The sequence below is a fragment of the Podarcis tiliguerta genome, assembly GCF_965153285.1.
Source record: "Podarcis tiliguerta genome assembly, chromosome: 6".
NCBI lineage: Eukaryota > Metazoa > Chordata > Lepidosauria > Squamata > Lacertidae > Podarcis > Podarcis tiliguerta.
This window is the reverse complement of record NC_139539.1, coordinates 44,815,219-44,832,912: the sequence shown is the minus strand read 5'-3', so window position 1 is coordinate 44,832,912 and position 17,694 is coordinate 44,815,219. Positions and strand designations below refer to the sequence as shown.

Genomic DNA, 17,694 nt, shown 5'->3' with positions numbered 1-17,694 from the left:
GCTACAAACATGAATCTGACCAAACTGCGGGTGGCAGTGGAAGACAGGAGTGCCTGGCGTGCTCTGGTCCATGGGGTCACGAACAGTCGGACACGACTGAACGACTAAACAACAACCATAGAACTGTAGATTTGGAAGGGATCCCAAGAGTCATGTAGTCCAATGCTGGAATCCTGCCTACAGCCATCCCTGCAGGGGCTCAAACCACCAACCTTCTGGTTAACAGCCAGAGACACTGACCCATTGTAATTGTGTGCATACATTATTGCAATGCATGTTGCATCCTTCAAAACAACTCACTTCCAGGAAAAAGTGCTCTAGAAAAGCAGATTCTGGGTGATGCCATATCAATAGGAAAGAATCCAGAAATGTTCTATCTGCTCAAATTCTCTCTGCATTGGTTCCCCCCTTGCCAAAGCAATCCTTGTATGCATATTACCTTAACAATGAAGAGTGAAAATATATGTGAATGCTGTTCAGTTAATATGGAAATGGTGTCCACCATTGGTGACCATAGGAATCAATTAGACCCTCGGAGGGTTCTCATTGAGACTGGCATCCATAGCAAAGTGCAGAGCTGATCGAATGGCATGTATGCCATTTTGGCAGCAATACTTGAGCTCGCTCAATGATTCAGAGTGACAGAAGAATTCACATTAACTTGGAAGTACAAAATTGGATTGGAATTGAATCTGTGTCACACATATCATTTGTCACGGTGCTTCTCTCCCTCCCCCCACCTTTCAAACCTTGCTGCTGTTAAGAGCATGTGCCACCTAGAGAGTGACAGCTCTTCATCAAATGTCAGGCCTTTAAGTGGCTAGCAATTAATGTAAAATTGAAGCATATCTAAGTTTTCCCCCAGCAGATTTGTTTACAGGGTTGAAATAAGCACCAGTGTGCATAAGCACTGAGTACATTCCTGGATCCTATAACACCAGGCAAACCATGGGGGAAGCACCGAGTACATTCCTGGATCCTATAACACCAGGGGAAGACATGGGGGAAGACTAGAAAGCTGAGAGCTTGTAATAAAGATATAGAGTTGATAATCTGGTGATTTGCATGTTCATGGAAAGTCACACGTGGTTAACATAACACCTCAATTCTTCCCTGTTTAGGGAAGTTTTAATGTTTGATATTTTATCGTGTTTTTAATATTCTGTTGGGAGCCACCCAGATTGGCTGGGTAGGCCTGACCAGATGGGCGGGGTATAAGTAATTTTATTATTATTATTATTATTAATGCACACAGCTGTGAAAATTGATTTCAAAACGTGTATTTGGCATCCACTGTGAGACAAGCAGGGGAGGTTTGTCCTGCTATACTATTGGCCACTGGAAGCAAAACTATTATTTGGTCACCACTTGGTGTTGAGAGTCTGATGTGCAGGGTTGATTCAGCTGGCTCAACAATAGTGGAAATATCTTTGGAAAGGTGCTTGAGCCCGGAGTCCATTCTGACATGCTGCCCTATCTCTCCACACCCATGAATGTACTATGCAGTAGCTTTGCATGACACCACAATGCCACACCTTAGGATGGTAGCTGTTGCCCTTTTGTCAGCCCATCTGATGACATTGACATAACATCTTGGGTCAGCTTGAACTGCCAAAGATACTCGTTAACATTGGTACCACACATTTAAATAGTTCACATATTGTAGCTCAATAATTTATAAGATAGTTTTGTAAAGGCAGGGCAGGATTGTGTGTGGAGGCTGGCACAATAGCAGTTTCCCTAAAGGTGCAGTGAGCTTATCGCTGCAGTGAAATTTGAGCCAGGGACATTCTACCACTGTGATACCCTAGCTCTCTAATGTAATATGAGCATACGCAGTTATTTCTGGTGTGAAGGTTCATGGGATCAGTCAGGAAGCAGGACAATGTTCCTTATTAGCTGAAGGAAAGTTTAGAAGTCAGGACTCTTGCCAGGTGAAGGGTGAAAGATCTCTCCATAACTGTGACACCCTCTTTTCTTCCCTCTTAACTTCCCTGTTCCACAGTCTAACAAGCTCACTAATGTTTCGGCTGAAAGCAGAGTAAAATGAGATTGTATGGGACCTTGGTGCTTTGTGGGGAAAATAGGCAGGGATGGATAGTTGTGGATTCTTGACAGCAAATTGCATGGTATGTTTTCAAAACCTTTAGTTAGCTTTCATTATTTAACTCAGAATACTGGTAAAGCATTATGAGAGTTCAGGAAAGCATGGAATCCACTGTCCATGACAAACCACACTTTAGGTCCTCATCTCTCTGACCCATCAACTTGACTTTCCTAGTCCAGCATTTGCAAATGGGAGCATAAGACGCAGGGCCGGATTTAGGTTTAATGAGACCCTAAGCTACTGGAAGGGACGCGGGTGGCGCTGTGGGTTAAACCACAGGGCCTAGGACTTGCCGATCAGAAGGTCGGCAGTTCAAATCCCCGCGACGGGGTGAGCTCCCATTGCTCGGTCCCTGCTCCTGCCAACCTAGCCATTTGAAAGCACGTCAAAATGCAAGCAGATAAATAGGTACCGCTCCAGTGGGAAGGTAAACGACGTTTCCGTGTGCTGCTCTGGTTTGCCAGAAGGGGCTTAGTCATGCTGGCCACATAACCTGGAAGCTGGCTCCCTTGGCCAATAAAGCGAGATGAGCGCCGCAACCCCAGAGTCGTCCATGACTGGACCTAATGGTCAGGGGTCCCTTTACCTTTAAGCTACTGAAGGTAATGGGGCCCATGAAATGTTCAGCTTTCCTTTGTCAACAACAAATTGTTGCTGTTTTTTGTGTTGAGTATATGCTATATGGTAATTTTTTGGGGCCCCCAAGAGAGTGGGGCCCTAAGCTATAGCTTCTTTAGCTTATATGTAAATCTGGTACTTATAAGATGTGGCACTATGGTGGCCTGCAAAGCTGTTTTAAAGCATATACATGAGTTGAGAAATAAGAATGGTATGCCAGGATGGGTTCAGGACTCAAGCTCCATTTACTAGCACAACTGTAAAGGGATCCCTGACTGTTAGGTCCAGTCATGGACGACTCTTGGGTTTTGGCGCTCATCTTGCTTTACTGGCTGAGAGAGCCGGCGTACTGCTTCCGGGTCATGTGGCCAGCATGACAAAGAACCAGAGCAGCACACGGAAACACTGTTTACCATCCCACCAAAGTGGTACCTATTTATTTACTTGCACTTTGACGTGCTTTCGAACTGCTAGGTTGGCAGGAGCAGGGACTGAGCAATGGGAGCTCACCCCTTCGTAGGGATTCAAACTGCCAACCTTCTGATCAGCAAGCCCTAGGCTCTGTGGTTTAGACCACAGTGCCACCCGCATCCAACTGTAAATATGCACAAATATGCACAGGCAACTTCTCTTCCTGAAGTTGCTGACACTAGGGCTTTATGCCTCATTATAATCAGCATAATACATTAGGCCCTGAGAATGGTACAGAAGACAAGCTCTTAATTGCTTGGGATTTGCAAAGTATTTTGATGTTGGTGGAAGGAAGTTAATGTATCTTACATATGCAGAGTGACTTGTAGTGACATCTTTCTTTCATGTTCTCAGATGTCATTTGGGTCAATCTTTTTGAATGAACTTTGAACAAACTAATCATATATTTAAGTTTCATGCTTTATTATCTTGCATAAGTATCCCCCCCCCCGCCCCGCTTCTGACAGCCTTTCTGTTAAGTGGAATCTTGCAAATTTGCAGTTTAGTCTTTTGCTCTTGTCTTCTCATTCCGAGAACATCAATTAACTATAAAGAGAGGAGACAGAAACAACAATGTAAGTTTGTGAATCGATACTTTACAAGATCAAATTTGGATTTTCTTAATCCATCAAATGAAGAAACAAAAGGTGGTTTCAACAATAAAAATGGTTTGAAACTAAGTAGATTATCGTAACAATTCTCTGTAATAATTACATGGTGTTATTCAGAGGTTTGCTGGAACAAACGAGGTCATAAACTGTGGATAATGTTCTTGAGGGTAGGGAGGTTTCTTAGTGTGTTCAACTAAATGCACTTTGAAACCCTCTACAGACCTTTGTGTTAATTGCCTGGCGGTCTAAAGAGGAACATGTGCAGAGACATGGGAGTGGGGAGTTGCATGTGTGATTTAAGATGCTGCATTTCTGGGGGAATGGCTAAACATGTCTATGATGTTAAACTGATCTGCATTTTCAAACAGCAGTAGTAAGCCCTCCTCACCCACATGTGTAGGACAGACTACAATCCTACTCTATTAGGCTATTGGCAGTTCTGATGACGATATTCTGAGATTTTAATTAAATTTTCAAAAGAGCTAAGTTGGCACATGTCTTTGAGTACCTGGCTCCAGTTACGGATGCAGAGGTAATTTGAATATTTTGTCACATCCTATCCAAATGTCTTTAGCTATTCAGTAGAATCCTGGGACTAGTATTTTAATTCCCCATTCCCGCTTTGCATAGCTTGGAACTTTTCAGTGAGATGAGGCTCTCTGATCGTGCCCAAGCTCATGTACATAAACTCCCTTTGATTTCAAGGCTGAAAGATAAGCAATCCTAAAGAGTTATTAACAGCAATATCTTTTTACAAGCCCACAGTGTAATTCATTTCCAAGTCTATTATCAGTTCCAGAGAGAAACAGGAATAGCTCACATGAAAATAATGCATAGTCCAGCCCTTGATTCATTGCGTACCATAACCACACAAAACTCCAGGTTTGCCACAGAAGTGCAATATAGGAGAGCAACTCAACAGTTGATAAAAATGGGCACAGAACAATGGTAGGGTGGTTTTTTTTTTGGTCACATATATGATTTTCCAGTAGCTGATGTATTGCCACAGGTCCAAGCAGGTTTTTTTTTGCTTGACCCATACTTTCTAGGCATGAATCTGAGTGGTTTTCCCCTTGCCTCGCTCCTTTACCCAAGGAAAACCTGACGCAGGTTGCACTGTGGTCTAAACCACTGAGTCTTTTGGGCTTGCTGAATCCCCGGTTTGAATGCCCATGACGGGGTGAGCTCCCATTGCTCTGTCCCAGCTCCTGCCAACCTAGCAGTTTGAAAGCATACTAGTGCAAGTAGATACCACTGTGGCGGGAAGGTAAACAGTGTTTCCATGCTCTCTGGCACTCGTCATGGTCCTCCAGTAGTGGTTTAGTCATGCTGGCCACATGACCCGGAAAACTGTCTGTGGACATACACCGGCTCCCTTGGCCAGAAAACGAGATGAGCGCTGCAACCCCATAGTCGCCTTTGACTGGACTTAACCATCCAGGGGTCCTCTACTTTACCTTTTACCTAGGCATGGGTCTGAGTGGTTTCCCCCTTGCCCCACTCCTTTACTCAAGGAAAACTTGATCTTTAGTGCTAAATTGGAGCAAATGTCAATCGAGTGGATACCCATATTGCTGTTTGCTCTGATTGAATGCCAAAGGAGTGGTTTTCCCTGGAGGAAAGCAGTAGGACAAAAGGCCACGTGGATGAGGCCTAAGTGGGGAAGCATTGTGCCAATGAAAAATGTGGCTGGGGTGTACTTTTTCTTGACTGCAATCACTGCTGATAGAAGAAGGATTTATGGTCTTTGGTCAGGAGCTTTCTAAAAACGAGTCAACACGACACAAAAGCTATTCCTGGAATTTCTGCGCCGAGGACTTCCAAGGAAAGGGAGAGACAGATAATATCGTACCATTCTGAGTATCGGGTAACATCTCTGTTAGGAGTTCCTTCAGGACATCTTGATATTTTTCCAGCTGTTTGGACAGATGTATTCCTATTTCTACTGGAGCAATCAGCTGTGAAGAAAAGCAGGGTTAACATGCAAGGAAAAAGCAATGTTTCCACAACTTTCTGCCTCACACACGCTGAAGGAATCATTAGTGTTGGATCATTTGTTATTGCTTAAAGGTATTTCCTGATCCAGTATTTTAGCATTTGACTTTGTGACCTGTGGAGCAGGGTTAAGTTGCTCATTGAAAGGGAGGTTACAAAAGCCAATGCCAGTTGTTTCTCATCTTGTAAGTCTTGACAATTTATCAAGTTTTTAAAAGCTGAACGCTGCAGTCCAGTACACCATGAGCAGCACCATGTGAAATCAGTAGAACTCTGACCTGGATTGTGGTTGAACCATAGGCCTTAAATTAAAATATGTCAAGAATGTCACATAAAGAAATATCCGGTCTGCATGGATGCAGACAAATTCCTGAAATACAGAACTGCAGGATAAGACTTCTGGGAGCAAACTTAAATAATATAAACTCCATATTTAGTTATGCTACCCAGTTTCATGATTTTAAAGCACTTCCAATAGGCAATCCAGCTAGATGGATTAGAAGAATGAAGATTTTGGTGTGGTAAATCTGAGATGGATGGGAACTTGATCACAGGTCTTGAGTGGTTGGACAAGCTTAATTTATAAAATTACTCAACTACAAAAAAGTCTTCATCTACTGAGGCTTGCCAATATTGAATAGAGGGTAGTACCTATACTTTAGGGACATGGGAAGCCACATTATCCTGAGTTAGACCACTGGTCCATCACTTTGGTATTGTCCACACTGGCTGAAAGCATCTATTCATGGCTTTAGGTAGGGGTTTCTCCCAGCCCCACCTGAAAACATCAAGGATTAAACCTGCAACTTTCTGCTCTACTCCTGAGCCACAACCATTTCCATTTTCAGAACACCTTTGCTTGCAGTAAGATCAGTGAGAGGGATGTGGAGGTAAATTTGGCCTTGGAGCTCAAGACACCTGTTTACATTTTTGAGGCTTGCCATTAACATAGTGTTGCTTCTGGAAGAGTTAGTGGAAACTTCACATCACAATATGAACATAAAGTATATTAAAGATTATGAAGGAGACTAAACAATGAAGTAGATGAGAGATGCATAAACTATAGATCTGAAGTAAGTGTTGCAGTTAATCAGTAAGCTGGTGGTTGGGGGAGACAATTTCCTAAGCCAAGTTGTAATTCACAATAGTAGCTAGGCAGGACAGCTCCTGAAACCTTTGTAGCTTTGTAATTCTTAAAAAGACCAATTTGTATGTGTGACTTGACTGTATCACATCCTGTTAGGATTTCAGCTGTACAGAACACATTAAAGCACACACCTTTTACGTAGGCACAATATTTCAACAAATATAAACTGGTATTTCAGACTGCTCTCAAGCCATTTCCCTACTTTCATTTAGATTGTTTAAGGAAATTAGTCAACTTCATATAAATAATCTCAGGGACCTGTATTTGAATAAGAGGAAAATAACAGTCATATTTTTCTTGTGATTTTTGATAATTTCTCTTTCATTCAGCTCTAGTGCCATTCTAGGGACTAAGTGATAGTTTTGATACAAGTAAAAAAGCTGCTCCTTTTCCCTTATGGGGTACCCAAGAGCCCATATGGAGTCCTTTTGTAGGTTCTGATCTTTGCAACATTGTGCTCCCCCACATACAACAGGAGGAGGCCCCAGAGCCACGCGTGCAAGCCCTTCTATAGACATTTTAAATTGCCCGCCCTGGAGTCCAAGACCCCCCCCCAGATACATCATACCTACATTATAGAAAAGGCGGTCTACAACAGAAATCCGAGTGCATTTTTTTATCTCCTGTCTGACAAGTTACCTGATTGCATTATCTGGGTTTTGGCCACTCTTTTGTTATTATAACTACTTAATTCCTGAACCTAGGTCACGGGTCACAGGCTCACACCCTGTTCATATCTTGAATATGCCCTTAAAACAGGATTTGTGAGGGAGGTTTCCCACAATGGGGAGGTTTCCCACTCTGACCTTGCAGAGAAATATTTGAGGTCAATTTGTTCAGGACCTAATCTGTGGGGTTTCAGACATGTGGTTTATATATACAGTTATGAACATTTATATATATATATGACCTTAAAATTCTTATAAGAGTTTGATGTAATAAGAGCATTTGTTGAAATTGATTGTCCCACAGATTCCCTTGGAATCTTGCAAGGCATTGAAAGGATGGATGGATGGATGATACAAATGAATAATAAAAAGTTACAGAGAAGTGAGGACAACAGTGAATTTTTACCAATGAAAGCAGAGATTCTGCCCAATGAGAATTGAAATAAGCTTGCCTCTTCATCAGTATTTAACCTCCTAATCAGTATGATGCTTTGTCTTATATGTTAGAAGAACTACCTGCCTGTACCTTTCTTGTTTGTTTGTAAGCATTTGTAAGCCACTTAATACTTTTAAAATCTCTAAGTGGTATACAAGAAACAAGCAATATCATTAAAATGTAGCAGCCTAAACCACAGAAAAGCAAATAACACAAAAATCAAGGGAACTGAATCACATAAAACAGAGTATAACCTTATGGGTCAGGGAAAGCCAGGACAAAAAGTTCATGAATGGTATTCAACTAAGTTTGGACCCCCCCCCCCCCAGTACAGGTATCATATGTGCACATCTATGTGCTTCATTCAGCAACTTGGCTGCAGCATTCTGCACCATCTGTAGCTTCCGGTCCAATCCCAGTTGTAGTCCACAGACTCACTTATATAGTCTCTGTCTTACCAGGATTCAATCTCATCCAGCCCACCACTGCATCTAGGCACTGTTTTAAAAAAGTCATGGCCTCTCATAATTAAGGTGCAAAAGAGAAATAGAGCTGGGTGTCATCAGTGTAATGGCTGACATAATTTGGAGCATAATTTACCTTGATGATCCGTCCTTCATCTTCTGAAAGCTCAGGAAAATCTCCTGTGTCTGATTGCTGCTGCAAAGTCAGAGATTTCTTCTGTGCTCGGTTCCTCTCTTTCTCCTAGGGCCAAACGACAAGAGATATTAAGAATGGCACTTTGGGGTGGGTCATATATGAATATAACAATGGTGACAGGCAATAGCAACTGGTCATAGCATCTCTGTCAACAAAATCTGGCTAAAGCTCACTGCTTGAGCAGTGTCACTGCCCTGAACCAAAATTCTTCAGATGCAAAGACTTCCTACAACATCATTTCCAAGGAGAAGCTTGTTCCACTCCATGGTCCTTTGAATTTAAGTCCGATGGCACTGGGGTCCTCATCTAATTCCTTGAACCCCGAGAAGATATCACTGCTACATTACTCTGATTACTGGATCACAGGCTCTTCTGAGGATCAGGAGAGCCCCAATGAGCTTTCTCCAAAGCAGTCCCCACAGCTTGAAACCCCACTGCCTAGAAAAAGCCAACAGCTGCAGCAAAAGGCACTGGCATTTTAACTGGCAAGATCTGGCACTCATGGACTACGCTGGTCAGATTGTAGAACTTTGCCAGCTGCTCTAAAACACTGCTGAGACAGCTTGCATTTTCTGTCCATGGTTCTGAACCAGCAGCTTCACCCTTATCCAGGGTCCTGACCTTGCCTTACTTTTCTGTCTGTTCCTGGGCTTATTGAACTCCTGTGGGCTTGGGCCAGAACTTCCATTGGTGGTGGACATCACCATGGATCATGCCAAGCAGGAGGTGGAGAAACAGTTGCAGAATGGTGAGCATATAAGACTTCCCAGTACTCTTTCTAATTCTGTCATAGGAATATATGAAGCTCAGTAGACTGGCAGTAGCTTTCTGATGATTCAGACAGGAACTTTATTCCAGCCCTGTCTGGAGATGCCCAAGACTGAACCTGGGACCTTTTGTATACAAATCATGCATGTTAACATTGAGTTGTGGCATTCCTGAACACTGGCACACTGTTTTCCAGATACCAACCTGCATTTTTCTGAAGTCATCAGGAGTGTAGAAGGCGAGATACCCTTCACTCTGTTTAGCCAGCATGGCTACCATGTAGAGGAACAGAAGAGTTACCACCACCTTTCTTGGAACCATCCTAGAGCATGACAAAAATAAATAAATAAAAATACACGTGATTGGCCATAGACTTGCCAGATACCACATGTGATTTTCCAATCCAGGTTTGGTGGTCTTTTCCACCATGAGAATCTACATGCCAGAAATTATGGTCACAGTTAAGGCTGAGCAGCACTCTCTGGCGAGTTCAGCTGGACATGATTGTGGCAGCTCAATCAGCCAGAGCTGCAAAGAATCTTGCACAAAAGTGATGTCCATGCGTCCCACTATAGGTTTTCCAGTCCTCTATACCAGGAATGTGAAACCTTTGAACATCCCAATGCCACTCTACTACAACTTCCACCAGCCCCAGCAAACATGACCAATGGCCAGGTTTGGTAAGAGTTATAGTTTGGCAACATTGGGCCAAACACCAGATTATTTTATTTTTATTTATGGGATTTCTATCTCACTCTTCATCACACATAATCTAGGGACAGGTCACAGCAAGCTGAAATATAACACCCAGTAAGAACAAAATGGAAAGTGCTTAAAAATATTACCACCCCTCCTCTGTTAAATACGTTAGTCAGAATAGCCATGTAACGCAGCATAATACAACAAAGAAGTGTTTGGTAAGCTGGACTCTTCAGCAGGAATGGGGAACCTGTGGCTCTTTTCATGTGGAACTCTAAATTCCTTCAACCCCAGACAGTGTGGCCAATGGGCAGGGTTGATGGGAGCTGGAATTCAAAAATGTCTGGGGGGCGGGGCTACAGGTCCCCTGCCCTTGCTCTAAAAGATGAAATAGAAAGCTGGTTCCCTGTTTAGAACATGGAAAGCACTATATAGGGAGAGCAAAATATGATCTGATGGCTGATGATTAATAAGCACTTATTAGTTATTCAGCAAGTCAGCTGAAAAGCGTTCATAAATCTGCAATTTACAGGCAAAACTGCACACCATCTGAAACTGCTATTATATTGCTTAGGACTTTGCTTGCTAGAATTGAGATAATGAAGCAGGAATGTGATGCAGTAAAGTGTATCTGGAACTACATCTTTTGCCTAATAAAAAACCCACCTCTTTTCTCAGTGGCCATTCATATTCCAGAAAGTAAGTCATCAGAGCAACTGTATAGGTAGGGGAATTGACTCTGGACTTCTTCTAATAGTTTGAGAGCCTAAAGCTGCAATCCTATACTCACTCAATAATAAACCACATCAAACTGAACGGGGGCTTACTTCTGAGTATATATACACACAGGAGTGCACTGTTTTTGTAGCATTCAAATTCATGCTCCTCAGGAAATGGCAACTGGATGACTCAAGATGCAAAGTTCTGGAACACAACCCAGACAACCTTCTTTGCTCACATGCCAAGTGGATTCACACACAGCCATTTCCACTTCTGTGCTTGTGGGGCTTGTGTGCTCCTGTGTTACCTCTTCCTGCATCTTGGTGCCATTATTCCCAACACCTGTGGGCAGCATCTCAAGATCCATTTGAGAAAGCTGACCTGTGCTCGCTGGCACATCAGAATGCTGACTTTCTTCTTCTTCTTCTTCTTCTTCTTCTTCTTCTTCTTCTTCTTCTTCTTCTTCTTCTTCTATGGAATTATGAAATTGTGTTTCATGTGAACTGATGCATTGTCCTGAGCTGAAACAAGGACTTGGGGAGACCTTGGTTGTGTTTTCTTCTCTAGCTACCAGATTACATCAAGACCCAGGGGGTATTGACAGGAAGCTTTTATAACAGTTGACCAACACCACTGGCTTGTTATAAGGAAAAAACCTACTGCATTTATAACCGAATCTCCAGGAGTTTTAAATTGCTGTTCAATGTTGCTAGCTATGCTGTAGATTTATAGCTGTGTTTCAGAAATCTAGTCATTCAAGTACGGGAATGTGCATGAGGGTTTTGCATCTTTCCTCCTTACCATTTGTCCCCTGATGAGAAAGCTCTACTGGTTTTGGCAGAGAAACATATTGCTTTCCCTATTAGTATTATTATAATTCCCCCCTTTTTTTTCTTTTCCTCCATAAGCCTCACAGAGGGGAAGAAAAGAATCAGACAGCTGTGTCACAGTCCCTAATCTTATAAGAGACCTAATAAGCTCATCTGGTCAATTCCCATTGGTGCACTGAGCTCCTTAATAAACCTTGATAGGTTGTACAGAGCTAAGAACATGGTTTGTCACTCTCACTCTATGGGAGCCTGACTTTAAGGGGCTGCTGTAAACCGGTTTTCGACTTGACTGGACAGCAATACCACATCACAAGGAGGATTTATGTAAACATTCAAGAGCCTTTTAATTATTAAATGCTCTTTGTTGAACAAATTTAATGAAGCATGGTCCAAGTACTTAGAAGCTTTGCTCATTTTTATCCTGAGACTTAATTAATTTTTTTTAAAGTGCTTTTGGCATTATTCAAGTACTGCTCTTGGGTCAGATTTAATTCTAAACCAAGCCTTTATGTACCAATAAAATTGTGCAGGATCTGAAACCAATATTGTACAGCACCTAAAAACTAATTCTTCTGGTGCATTTATTACCCAGATGTATTAGGGCATGGAAGATGAAAAAGAACTGAGCATGGTGCCATTTATATGAGATTCCTCTGTGGAGTTTTCAGGGAGTACTTTAATTTAGTACATCAAAAATCCAAAATTTTCATTGCACCCAGGAATCTTGATCTCACACCTATCTGATGTTGCAGACCTCTAACTCTCATCTGCCCCAGTCAGCATGGTCATTAGTTGGGGATAACGGGAGTGTCCAACAATATCTAGAGGACCACAGGTTTTCCATCCCTGATATAGATACTGGTCCAGATCACATGTTCAAATGCAGAATAATAAAGGAAATTGTGTCACAACAACTGCATGGCTACAGATGCACAAGGTGTTATGATCCCTGAATCCAGCAGCAATTCAGACACAGAACTGGAGGTTGCAGAGGCACCAGCTAAGGAGCTAGATCAAGGAGCAGGGTTCTAAATAGACTGCTCAACATCAGGAGACCACTAGAAGTCCCCAGAAGAGCCTTTCATTACACCAGGGCTTGTAGAACCAGAGCCAGAATCCTCAAGGGCACCTTCCCATGAGCCTGAGGAACCAAATGCCTCCCACACTACCTCACTGGTCCAGCAGTGCAGAGCACACATCAGACAGGAGGGCATAAAATGGAAGAGAAGCATCTTTCTTCAAGCCAGAGGGTTCAGCCTTTAAGAATGTGAAGTTCTCCACATAGGGGCAGAGCCTAGGAGAAGCAGTCCGGAGTCAAAGGTCTAAAAAATCTCAGCCTGCTGTCAGTTTCTGTTATAGCAAGCTGCCTACATGGAACTATCCCACATTAAATCCCCCACTACAGGGGAGACCCATCCCATTTCACCACCTGAGGCACTCCCCCTCCTCCCCCATCAAAGCCTTTCTTACCAGGATTGCATGGTGGTGGCTTCCGGCAAATTCTCATGAGAGTTCCACAAGATCTCACGAGATCTCACCAGAAGCTGCTGCCTCTTCTCCTCACTTCTCCAGCGACAGCAGGGGCAGATGGGGCATCTGTGGGGCAGATTCTGCCACCAGGGCAGCTGCCTCAGGCTACCTTATGGGCTGCCCAGCCCTGCTCACAACTCTCTGAAACATTGAAGAACTGTTTCCAATGTGGACAATACTGAACTAGAGGGATCAATGGTCTGAATATATAAAGCAGATTTTTTTTTGTGATCCTACCATAAGGCTCCCAATGCATATTTGCAGGGGCAAATACCCCTTTGAAATCCTACAGATGATAAAGTAGTTTGGAGGTCAATGTAGAGTGGAGAGGTGGCTGGCAAGGAAAGAGGTAGGCACCCATTGGCCCCAACACCACATCATTACTTCACAAAGCTGCATTCTCTGCAGGTGGGTGGATATGAAAGGGCCACTAGGAGTTTGTTACAAACTTACACATGCAGCGTTTAATTTGGCACTGAGCAGCCAGGTGCAAAGGAAGACTGAGCCTTTGTTGCTCTAATAGTAGAATCTAACCAGTCTTCATCAAGTCACACAAAAACTGGGCTAGTGGGAGCATGTCAGGGAGGAAGTTATACTTTTAGTAATTGTCCCTACTTCTCTCGTGGAGCTGTTGCCACGATCCTGGAACTCCTGCACCTGTATCTGTATATTCAGTGGGAGAAAAAGCAGTCATTTGCATATTTAGTTTGTAATGCACGGTTTGTGCCAATTAGTGCTCCCCTCCAACCCCCTCCGATTGCTACTGGGAACCAACAGATTGCAATAAATCACTATTTTGCATGTACTCTTTATTTGCAAACCACTTAACCGCTGCCATTATCTTCTTTTTACATTAGCACTTCCATCCTTCGTTGGAACATTTGGAGCCACCTTCACTCATTTCAAATGGTGCCCTTAAATAAACCCATTTCTTTAAATAATTGCTGTGTTTAGTCTCTCCCCCCCCCCAAGAACCTGAGAGTTCAGAACTATTATTTTGGCTATTTTTGAACCCAATGTTGATGAGCTTTGTTTCCATTCTGCTGCACATTTGGCTGTGCATCATTTCCATGGACACAGTGTGCACAGCACATCAGAAACCGGAAAACGTCCAGTTTCTAAAAGATTAAAATAAAATGTCTTCCTTGAATAGGAAGAGAGACAAAAGGTCGACATTTTTCATCAGGTAAAAAAAGAAGCAGCAGCATATATTCTATTTCCTGACCAGCTGTCATGCCTACAAATTGTTGCTAGGGACCAGAACCCCAGAGTAAATTCGTGGATTCTGCTTCGAGCCAATTGCACCATAAGGTCGAGGGAAGTGTGGTTTGCTATGATTTGAAAGGGTGCTGCCCAGATCTATATAACACAATCTGCCTCTCTCTCTTTGCACAACATTACCTTTGCATGATTGTGCTTTCGTGCTACTTTATTTGTAATTTCAGCATAACACCGCAGAGCCTCAAAGCCAGTTAGCTTCCCCCTTGCTCTTGACTAGCCTTGCTGTTTCTCTGCTACCGGGGAAAGAGCCCCTAGTTTTTCTGTTGTTTGATTGGTGAGACTACGGATTGCCCCTTCCTTGTTTTGCAAACAGGGCACGTCTTTCAAACATTAACACTGCAGCTCGGTGCCTCCCAAGGCGAAAAGTGTGTTTGCTGTTTGTAAATTAGCTGCACTGGTAACATTTTGAAAAGGTGTGATTCAAAATTGGACATCTTCGGGGCCTGATTCCCTTTCTCTGACCATTTTTTTCAGGTGTCATCGTGCACATCGGTACAAAACAAGGGGGAAATTAATGTGGAGGCAGAGAAGGAATTGTAGGAAGCACTGTCTCTTTTGTTTAAACATTTGCTTTTAGCTCTCCTCTACCCAGAAACATTAGAATTGGGGAGCCAAACTAGACATAACATTTGCCAGGTTCATTTTTCTTTAACAAATAGGGAACTTGGGGAGGGAGAGCTGAATTTGGACCATGTCAGGGAGGCACAGGAGTGTTAACCCTTTGTCCACACCATGGCCTGGGGTTGAAATCAGACTGTTTCCCATGCCTGTCTTTTGCAATGGGAGGAAAACTCCCATCAGTGTCAAGGAGGAGTTTCTTCCTATTGCAAATAGCAGGTGTGGGGGGGTGAACAATTCCAAGTGGGAAACTGGTGGGGGCAAAGGGTTAAAGGTCTCTGCCCATAATGTCAAGGTCCCCCAGTTCAGCTTTTTGTTGAGGAAAAAAATCAACCACGCAAGGGCAAGCAATGTGTCAAACATCACATTTATTTTGGACCAACATTGTTCCTACTGTTAAGCAATTTTTGATAGTCTGTTTTCTTCTTTTTCCAAATTCTGTAACTTGAAAGAGTTGCACATTGCTTCTCTGTTTATGATTGCCTTGCCTTCCCCTATCGTTCCCCCTGTGTTGGATTTCAGATTGTATGTTCCTTGGGGCAGCTGGGACCTGTGCTATTGTGCTCTGTGAAGTGCCACACACATTAGCCATGTTCAGTCAGCAGAACCTCTCCCCATGATCAGAAATGGTGGTAAGTCAGGATTCTCACTCTTATGGAGGTTTCTCAGACCTTCATGCTAATCGTGCAAAGATCTGAAGCACAACCTGCTTGTGCCTGAGGACACTGGGGATGGTACTTAAGTTCATGCATGCCCCTGCCCTCATCAGCAGTTTAACATTTCCCTGGTTTAACATTTTGCGTGCTCAGGCAAATGCCTGGATATAGCTTTAGTGTTGGGGCTAAACGACATAGCATCACAAATGTGTGGCTGCTGCCAATTCACATTGCCTTGCAGATCTCCCGGGTGATTTTAATTAAAGAAGATGCATTACATGATAATGTGGAGCTTGTTATTTCCCTTCTCTACTGCAGTGCCTGCTACTTAGAATGGGACATAGAAACTCTGGGAACAGTGAATGATAATGGGGATTCTGTGACCCCCTGGGTATTTCTGGACTACAACTCCCATCAGTCCCAACCAGCTTGGCCAATGGTCAGGGATAATGGGAGCTGGAATCCAGCAACAACATTTGGAGGGTCACAGCTTCCCCATACCTGTTGTAAGGGATGGGGGGGGGGGGAGGGGGCGAATGTGGGAATGCAAGTAGCTTTCCAAAAATGATAAAATAAAAAGTCATATTTGGATTTGACCTTCTGTCCAAAATTAAACACAGCCCTCATTGCAATGTGATAGTTGCTTTAAAATGGTTTCTATTCTTATAAACTGCTCAGAAGACCATTTAGGCAATGGAGGGGGCTATAACTACAAGCAAGGAAAGTGCAGAAGAGCTAAGTGTATAGAAAAGCAATACGTATGTGCCAGAGACTCTGTTTTAATGAGGCATCAGCTTTTATAGGTAAGGATTTAATTTATCAGGTACAAAAGTGGACTGTGACACTGAGAAGATGCAGATGTGATGGGACGTTGTAACTGCAGAGTCCCAATCATTGTAATAATATTGGTGTGGACATAATGGTAGCCTTTCTTGACATCACTAGAGTGAAATTCACCCATACTTTGAGCCTCCACAGAAGATCTGTGCATTGTCAAGGATTTTCTAAAGCATGCTTACATTGCACAGAGATCGAAAATGGTTTTTTAAATTATTATTCACACAGGGAAAGAACCCAGAAGCCCATTCTTGTTCAATTGTCCTGGGCTTACAGAGTGAACATTCTGGGCCACAAAACAGAATGAAATACCCATATACGGAGACATCTGAGATCCCTAAACTCCACTGTCTCTCCATGGAAGATTTACATTGCATAGAAATGAATGGGCAGAAATGCTTACCTAGTGAATGTGCTGCCTCCTTGTCTGTGGAACAGTGCTCTGCAGATTCCCCTTGTCTGTTCCTCTCTCTGGTCTGATCTCATTGGCCTTTATATAACCATTACCAGCTCCTAATGACATCAACAGCCCTTGTCAGTATTCATGGCCCTTGAATACATTGGATTGATTGGAAATGTAGGAACATAGAAATGGTTTTGTTGCACATACCAGGTAAGAATCCTGAGTTTCCAAGGAGCGTTGCTTCCCTTGGTTGCTGCCACTCCCCATCCCTTTCCTCGCCTCCTTCCCAGTGATTTTGTTAAAATGTTTGATCCACAATCCTAAATAGTTGTACACACTCACAACGCCATTTGAATTCAAGGAATGGCCTTTTCATCTTAGTGACAAAGCTCTTGCTGAGGGTCTCTTAATGCAACATTACATATTTTGGAGCACATCTTAAAAATGTACAGTGTGAATGAAACAAATATGTTTGCAAATACAGGTGTCTGATGTAGAGGTATATGCATCAGAATGCCAGGCTTGGCTGTAGCTCCCTGTTGAGTATATACTTGCTGACAAACCCAAGTTTACTTTGGGTAACAGGGGTGGGGAATCTCAGACTTGAAAGCCAAATGTGGTCCTCCAAGCCCCTCTATC

At 43.0% G+C, this 17,694-nt stretch overlaps 1 protein-coding gene across 1 annotated transcript; it reads right to left on the bottom strand.

Annotated features, from left to right (window-relative positions):
• Positions 1–3,622: 3,622 nt before the first annotated feature.
• MLN (motilin) lies at positions 3,623–17,153 on the bottom strand. The gene is made up of 5 exons (XM_083446583.1): positions 17,056–17,153; positions 9,686–9,803; positions 8,654–8,758; positions 5,660–5,765; positions 3,623–3,742 (listed from the first exon to the last, which is right to left on the bottom strand). The coding sequence occupies exons 1-5, from the start codon at positions 17,136–17,138 to the stop codon at positions 3,735–3,737; spliced, it is 420 nt and encodes a 139-aa protein (XP_083302709.1). The 5' UTR covers positions 17,139–17,153; the 3' UTR covers positions 3,623–3,734.
• Positions 17,154–17,694: the final 541 nt, after the last annotated feature.